Source organism: Arachis hypogaea, chromosome 10 (genome assembly GCF_003086295.3).
Source record: "Arachis hypogaea cultivar Tifrunner chromosome 10, arahy.Tifrunner.gnm2.J5K5, whole genome shotgun sequence".
Taxonomy (NCBI): Eukaryota; Viridiplantae; Streptophyta; class Magnoliopsida; order Fabales; family Fabaceae; genus Arachis; species Arachis hypogaea.
The window spans coordinates 109,642,374-109,649,993 of NC_092045.1; the positions used below are offsets into that span (position 1 = coordinate 109,642,374).

Here is a 7,620-nt window from a genome sequence, read left to right on the forward strand (position 1 = left end):
AAAATAAAATCCTTAAAAATTTTGCGATGGACTTGAAAAAATGTGTTACCGCGAAAAATTGTAATGGCAAGGGATAAAGTTCGGTAAGTGAATGATCCTATCTATGTTGATGCTTTGGCCTTTTTATATTTTATTTTTGGAGAGGGTTAGAATTAGGGTTAGGGGTAGAAAAACGAAGTAATCACTTTAATTCTAGTTGGTTCTACACTTCCGCTTAGGAATTAAGATTCTAACCATGATAAGATAAAAAAGAAATGAAAGAAAAAGTTAATCAAATATGAATAAAATAATTACGAAAAAGAAGAGGTATACCAACGGTGCCATGGGTGGTCTAAAACAGATGGAGCTGCATGCGATGGTGGTGAGTTTGGACGGTATAAACAGTATTACTGCAACATTGCATTAGCAGTTGTATTTAAAATTTAGAATGAGAACGATAAAAGAGTGGGAAGACTCAAGAGAGTAATCGGGCAAGTGCAATGAATTTGGATTTTTTAAATTTTAGATTTTTATTTTAGAAGATAAAATGAGATTTTTTGTTATTAAATATTTTTTTTATATTTTTTTAGTTTCACCTATAAAATAAATGGTGATAGATCATATTACTTTCTAAAGTGAAATTCAAAATTTAGAAAATTCAAATCTAAGTGTAATTAGCTTGTAATTTGTGATGATTTGAGTCGTGTTTTTATTTTTAATATTGGGTTAGTTTTAGTATATTTACTAAAAGTAGTCTATTTAATATGTAATCCAGTTTTATGCAAAACAATATTGGACTGGACAAAATCGCGGAATCCAATCACTAAAGCCAAATGAAAAAGTCGAATTGTGAGAGGCAACATTAGAGATAGAAGCCCAATTTAAGAGACATTTTCCAGAGTTCATCACAAAGCACTGGAAGTGCTGGCTGGCCTCGGGGGCGAATTGCTCTTCACCCGTGAACAAATTTAAAATTAGTTTGGTAAAACTTTTACTTTAAAAAAAATAGTTTATAAAAGTTAATTTTTAAAAAATAATTTTTTAAAAAATGTAATTGACGTGTACCCCAATTTACTCGGCCAAGGAATCAGCAATGACTAACCGAGATATACTCGGCCAAGGAATCAACACTGACTAACCGAGATATACTCGGCCGAAGAGTCAGCTCTAAATAACCAAACATCTACAAAACAAATCAACACTCCCCTGCTGAGTCATCCGCACACCAGTGATATCTTCTATCCGTTACCCTCAAAACCGAACAAGAGTCAAAGATACCAACAGCGGCACTTGGCAAACAAATCGGAATTCCAACACAACTCGCACCTATAAAGCCAGGCCCCATACGTCACAAAAGGACAGGTCACAAAAACTCGCTCTGATATTATTCTTATTATATCTTATTACTCACATACTTACTTGAGCGTCGGAGTGCTTTGTGCAGGTGCTCCCGCCGCGGTGTTTCGTGCGGCCGAGGTCTGCTTCTTATTCAGCCTCTAGACGACGTATAGCTCCACCTGAAATCTCAAGTGATCCATCGGGGCTTTATACCTCGGTTCAAGCAGAACGGAACATTTGGCGCCCACCGTGGGGCCAGAAAGTTACGCTAACCCCACTTTTTGTTTAACCACATATTGCTTTGTATTCTTCTACGCAGGATTTCACAGCTCCTATCCATGGCTGACGACGGAGTCTTTCAACCCACTCAGGCCGAACTCATGGCCCAGATAACTGACCTACAGGCAGAAGTAAAAAGACTTGCCGAGTTATCCACTCAGAATAACGTCAACAAGCAAGAGGACAATGGACACAACGGGAAAGGCAACACGAGCCTATTGAGCATCGACCTACCAAAGGAGAAACTGATCTTGGATAACCCATTTTCCGAGGAGATTACCAATTACCAAATGCCAAAACATTTTACACTACCTTCCTCACTCGAGCCATATAAGGGGATTGGTGACCCCCGGGCTCACATTAAGAAATTTCAGTCTATGATGTTCTTTAATGGACCTAAAAATGAACCTATTCTTTGCAGGGCTTTTCCGACCTACCTTGACGGCGCGGCCCTCCTTTGGTTTTCAAAATTACCTGAAGGATCAATCTCTTCCTTCGAGGAATTGGCAAGATCCTTCATAGACTACTTCGCGGCTGCACGCATTTATGTGCATGGGTCTGATTACCTCGGCACCATCCGCCAAGGTCCCCAAGAAAGCTTGAAGGACTATTTAACCAGATTCGCTGACGCAACAATGGAGATACCCGATCTAGATCCTGCTGTCCATCTTCACGCCATAAAAGCCGGCCTCAAACCGGGAAAATTCAGAGAAACAATTGCCGTCACAAAGCCGAGAACCCTGGAGGAATTCCGAGAAAGGGCCGCAGGGCAGATGGAAATTGAAGAACTCCGAGAGGCCGAGAAAGTGGACAGAAGGCAACCCCGAAAGGAAGAGAGCCGAACAATCAGATCAGGGGACAACAGAGACACCAGAAAAACGTTTAAACTTACACCGAAGTTTGACAACTACACCAGGTTCAACACAAAGAGAGAAAGGATCATCAAGGAAATACTCAACGCCAAAATCATCAAACCCCCTGTTAGGGCCGGAAGCTACCAGGACCAACGATTCGTGGACAGGACCAAGCATTGTGCCTTCCATCAGAAATATGGTCATACCACCGACGAGTGCATCATAGCCAAAGACTTGCTGGAAAGATTAGCTCGACAAGGACTCCTAGACAAATACATCGAAGGCACAAGGCACAAAGGAGCAAAGACAGATCAGGATGAGCAACAAACTACGAGGAACAAAGAAACCGACAAATGGCCGAGCAACAATCCCCCAAAAGGAGTCATCAATTGCATATCAGGAGGATTCGCATGTGGCGGAGAAACAGCCTCAGCACGAAAACGAAGCTACTGCACTATGCTAGCAATCGAAGGAACAACTCCACACAGTAACAAAGAGGTGAACGACCTTGAGATCACTTTTAACCAAGCAGACATATGCTCGGCCACACCGCATGCAGACGACCCTGTGGTAATTTCCATCCAAACAGGAGAGTTACTGGTAAGAAAGGTCCTTCTGGACCCAGGTAGCAGTGCAGACGTTCTCTTTTATTCTACCTTTTTAAAAATGAACTTATCTGAAAAACTAATACAACCCTCCTCCGGAGAACTAGTAGGATTCTCCGGAGAAAGAGTACCAATAAAAGGCTATATATGGCTAAAAACGACAATAGGTGAGAATCCATCATCCAGAACCCTCGATATACAATACCTGATAGTTGACTGCATTAGTCCTTACAATATTATTCTCAGGAGACCTGCTCTGAACATGTTCAGAGCAGTGATATCAACTTTTCATCTATGTGCTAAGTTTCAGGCACAAGACGGCAGAGTAGCAACAATCTACTCAGACCGACAACAAGCTCGGCAGTGTTATAGCTCAAGCCTAAAAAGGTCGGATCCGAGGAAGAAACAACACGAGGTCAAAGCAGTACAAACTATGGAGGAAGTCTTATCCCTGGCCGAGCTTGATCCCCGGGGAGACGCACAAGAAAGACCTCAACCAACAGATGAACTTCAGGAAATCCGACTGACATCAAAGCCAGAACATGTAACATACATCGGTCAGGCGCTACAAGACCAAGAAAGGTCAGATCTCATAAAGTTACTACAAGCCAACTCTGACCTGTTCGCTTGGACCCCAGCGGACAAGCCTGGGATAAGTCCAGACGTCATCTGTCACAAACTTGCCACCAACTCAGCAAGCCGACCCATAGCTCAAAAGAAAAGAAACCTAGGAGCAGAGAAATCAAAAGCAGCCTTAGAAGAAACCAACAAGCTCTTACAAGCCAACTTCATCAGAGAAATTCGCTTCACCACATGGCTCTCAAATGTGGTAATGGTAAGAAAAAACTCAGGTAAATGGCGCATGTGCGTCGATTTTACAGATTTAAATAAAGCATGCCCTAAAGATGCCTACCCCTTACCTTGCATTGATAAGCTTGTAAACAACGCATCAGGTTTCAAAAGCTTAAGCTTCATGGATGCATACTCTGGGTATAATCAAATACTCATGCATCCTGAAGACCAAAGCAAGACAACATTCATAACGGAACATGGAAACTTTTGTTATCGAGTAATGCCGTTTGGCTTAAAGAATGCAGGTGCAACCTATCAACGCTTGATGGACAAGGTCTTCCATCACCAAATAGGACACAACATGGAAATCTATGTAGACGACATGGTCACCAAGACCATGAAAGAAAAATCACATTGTGAAGATCTCAGCGAGATATTCAGACAAATCCGAGCATATAATATGAGACTGAACCCGGAAAAGTGTGCTTTTGGGGTAAAAGGAGGGAAGTTACTCGGATTCATGCTCACCTCACAAGGAATCGAGGCAAACCCCGAAAAGTGTTTGGCAGTACTCAATATGGCGAGCCCTAAAACAATAAAAGAAGTGCAACAGTTGGCAGGAAGGATAGCGGCATTATCTCGATTCATACCCGCGGCATCAAACCGAGCATATCACCTTTTTCAAACAATATCGAAGAACAAAAAATCCCACTGGACAAAAGAGGGCGAGAAGGCTTTTTCCGAGCTCAAAGCGATCCTATCAGCACCACCCGTGCTGCAAAGGCCAGAAATCGGTAAACCTCTATATTTATATTTGTCCGTTTCAAATTATTCTATAAGTTCGGCTCTTGTCCTCGAAACAGGGAAAATACAACGGCCAGTGTACTTCATCAGCAGAGTCATGCAACCAACAGAGCAACGATATCCGAAGATAGAACAACTCGCCCTGACACTAATAATCGCAGCGAGGAGACTAAGACACTACTTCCAAAGCCACACAATTATAGTGAGGACGATCCAACCATTAAGACAGATACTGACGAAACCAGAGCTGGCCGGACGTCTCACCAAATGGTCCATTGAACTTTCAGAATTTGACACTCAGTTCCAACCCAGGTCGGCCTTAAAAGCACAAGTACTGGCCGACTTCATCTCAGAGCTAACGACCGATGCACGCGACAAGTTTTGGGAACTGCACGTCGATGGAGCATCAAGCCGAGAAGGAAGTGGAGCAGGGGTCATCCTCAAAGAAGGAGAGAAGGTAATAGCCGAACAGGCACTCCAGTTTCACTTTCTAGCAAGCAACAACCAGGCCGAATATGAAGCCCTCATTGCAGGACTCAAACTCGCCCTAAGCTTCTAAGTACAGAGCCTGACAGCACATTGCGACTCTCTCTTCGTGGTCCAGCAAATCCGAGGAGAATTTCAGGTAAAAGATCCGTTGCTTGAGCAATATTGGCTCATAGCAAAGGATCTCATTTCAAAATTCAATTCATTTAGCATACTGCATGTTAATAGTGGAAAAAATGTTAGAGCAGATGTACTATCCAAGCTCGCAGCCACTAGGGCAGACACACAAACATCCACATTAACACAACTCTCACTAGAAAAACCAAGCACCGAACTACTACATGTGATAAATATTAACCACCTTCATGATTGGAGAACTCTTTTCCTTGAATATATTAGTATAGGCGCTATACCAAGAGACGAGCTCAAACCTCAACATTTCAGACGAAAGGCCAGTCTTTACACAAGCATAGGAGGAAAACTCTATAGACGAGGATTCTCACAACCACTGCTAAAATGCCTAAGCAAAGACGAAGCAAAAGAAGCAATGGACGAAGTACACGAGGGAGTCTGTGGAAACCACATCGGAGGACGAGCACTTGTAGCTAAAATCGTCCGAACTGGGTATTACTGGCCAACCATAAAAAGGGATTGCATAGCAAAAGTCAAAGCATGTGACAACTGTCAGAAACACGCAACTATATCTACAAGGCCAGCTGAGCTATTACATAGCATGGAGGTAAGCTGGCCATTCTACAGATGGGGCCCATTTCCAATAGCGCCAGGCCAGGTAAAATTTCTCTTAGTAGCAGTAGACTACTTCTCAAAATGGATAGAGGCACAACCATTAGTAAAGATAACGGCCGAAAAGGTACGATCATTTATATAGAAAAACATTATATGCCGATTTGGAATACCTAGGGAGATAATATATGATAATGGTAGGCAATTTACAGACAATAAGCTCGGTTCATTCCTAAAAAACTTTAACATAAAGCATCATTTTAGCTCAGTCGAACACCCACAAACCAATGGGCAGGCTGAAGCTGCTAACCGAGTTGTATTGCAGGCGATAAAGAAAAAACTGAATGATGCTAAGGGAGAATGGGCGGAACTAATCCCAGAAATATTATGGGGCCACAACACAACAACACAGACCACCACGGGCGAAACACCTTTTAAACTAGTCTATGGGTCCGAGGCACTAATCCCTATTGAGGTCGGCATCCCCACCCTGAGAACCGAGCTATACAACGAGCTGAACAACTTGCATGCAAGGAATACCGAGCTTGATCTAGCCGAAGAAACCAGGGAGCTAGCAGCCATTAGACAAAGAGCAATAAAACAAATAACCGAAAAGAAACACAACAAGAGAGTATCGCCGAGGGCATTCACAGAAGGTGACCTAGTACTCAGACGAACAGAAGAGGCCAGACGTCCCCCAGCCCATGGAAAGCTCGCCGCTAACTGGGAAGGTCCATTCCGAGTAATAAAGGTGCTCGGCATGGGGGCTTATCAATTACAAACATTACAAGGCAACCCAATATCCGGGACCTGGAATATCTGCTCTTTAAAGATGTACCAATCTTAAGTTATACAAATTGCGGATGAGGGTACTCTTTTCCCCCCTAGAGCCTTTTTTCCCAAAAGGGGTTTTTGCCTAAGGAGGGTTTTAACGAGGCTTGACGCACAATATACTTCATCATCAATATTCAAATTTAATCAAACACTTCATATTTCATCATCAAAATATTCAAAATATACAACTACGAATGATACCATTACCAACTATCATACTTACTAAAGTAAGATCCCAAACACAAAACATAGGCTGACCTAAACATGGTCGGAACCAACAAATAAGTTCGAAACTAGCTAACAATTCGTCCACAAATTACATAAGTTCGCTTACAAAGAAAACAAAAAGAACAACATCCAAACTAAGAAGGAGGAGGAACATTCTCATCATGCTCCTCTACAGTCCCATCCACAACCAACTTCCCATTTACCACTATCTTCGTCATATCAAGTCGATCAATATCAAATTTAGGAGCCAATAGAGAAATCTGGCTCACAGCCCGTTCAAAGCCATAGGAGAACATCTCCATACCGTTCTCTTCCAACTCATGAATACGAGCTGTGAGCCCTCCTTTCGCAACATCACTTTCTTTCACTTCAGCTTGCAATAGCCGAATCTGATCCCTCAGCCGAGCTACCTCCTTTTCTGACTCCTTTGCCTTCGCAATAACATCATCCTTCTCTTTTATTGACTTCTCCAGTTCTTCGACCTTTGTCTTATACGACTTCTCCACAACCGCAGCCTTATCCACGACCTCCTGTTCCTCAGCACCTATGAGTTCAGTAGTGCGATCGACACACATCAAGCGGGAAGCAATGATCTGCAACCACCATACCAAAATAAGGACAAAACTCTAAAGAAAGGACGAAGAGGACTTCAAATAAATGTGAAACAAACCTGAACG

The 7,620-nt window shown here is 42.6% G+C and overlaps 2 protein-coding genes across 2 annotated transcripts; both read left to right on the forward strand.

Moving 5' to 3' along the window:
* Positions 1-63: 63 nt before the first annotated feature.
* On the forward strand, positions 64-5,210 carry LOC140175757 (uncharacterized). Its single transcript, XM_072204306.1, has 3 exons — positions 64-83; positions 1,637-3,890; positions 3,990-5,210. The coding sequence occupies exons 1-3, from the start codon at positions 64-66 to the stop codon at positions 5,208-5,210; spliced, it is 3,495 nt and encodes a 1,164-aa protein (XP_072060407.1).
* Positions 5,211-5,684: 474 nt separating this feature from the next.
* Positions 5,685-6,728, forward strand: LOC140175758 (uncharacterized). The gene is made up of 2 exons (XM_072204307.1): positions 5,685-5,876; positions 6,177-6,728. The coding sequence occupies exons 1-2, from the start codon at positions 5,685-5,687 to the stop codon at positions 6,726-6,728; spliced, it is 744 nt and encodes a 247-aa protein (XP_072060408.1).
* The last annotated feature ends 892 nt before the right edge of the window (positions 6,729-7,620 follow it).

Excerpts from the sequence above, each read along its gene's own strand:
- LOC140175757 (XM_072204306.1), top strand. The coding sequence starts at position 64 with ATGGCAAGGGATAAAGTTCG. Across the intron at positions 84-1,636 it reads ATGGCAAGGGATAAAGTTCG|GATTTCACAGCTCCTATCCA; the intron begins GTAAGTGAATGA and ends TCTTCTACGCAG. Across the intron at positions 3,891-3,989 it reads GGCTCTCAAATGTGGTAATG|CTTGTAAACAACGCATCAGG; the intron begins GTAAGAAAAAAC and ends TGCATTGATAAG.
- LOC140175758 (XM_072204307.1), top strand. The coding sequence starts at position 5,685 with ATGGACGAAGTACACGAGGGAGTCTGTGGAAACCACATCGGAGGACGA. Across the intron at positions 5,877-6,176 it reads AGCTATTACATAGCATGGAG|GCTGAAGCTGCTAACCGAGT; the intron begins GTAAGCTGGCCA and ends ACCAATGGGCAG.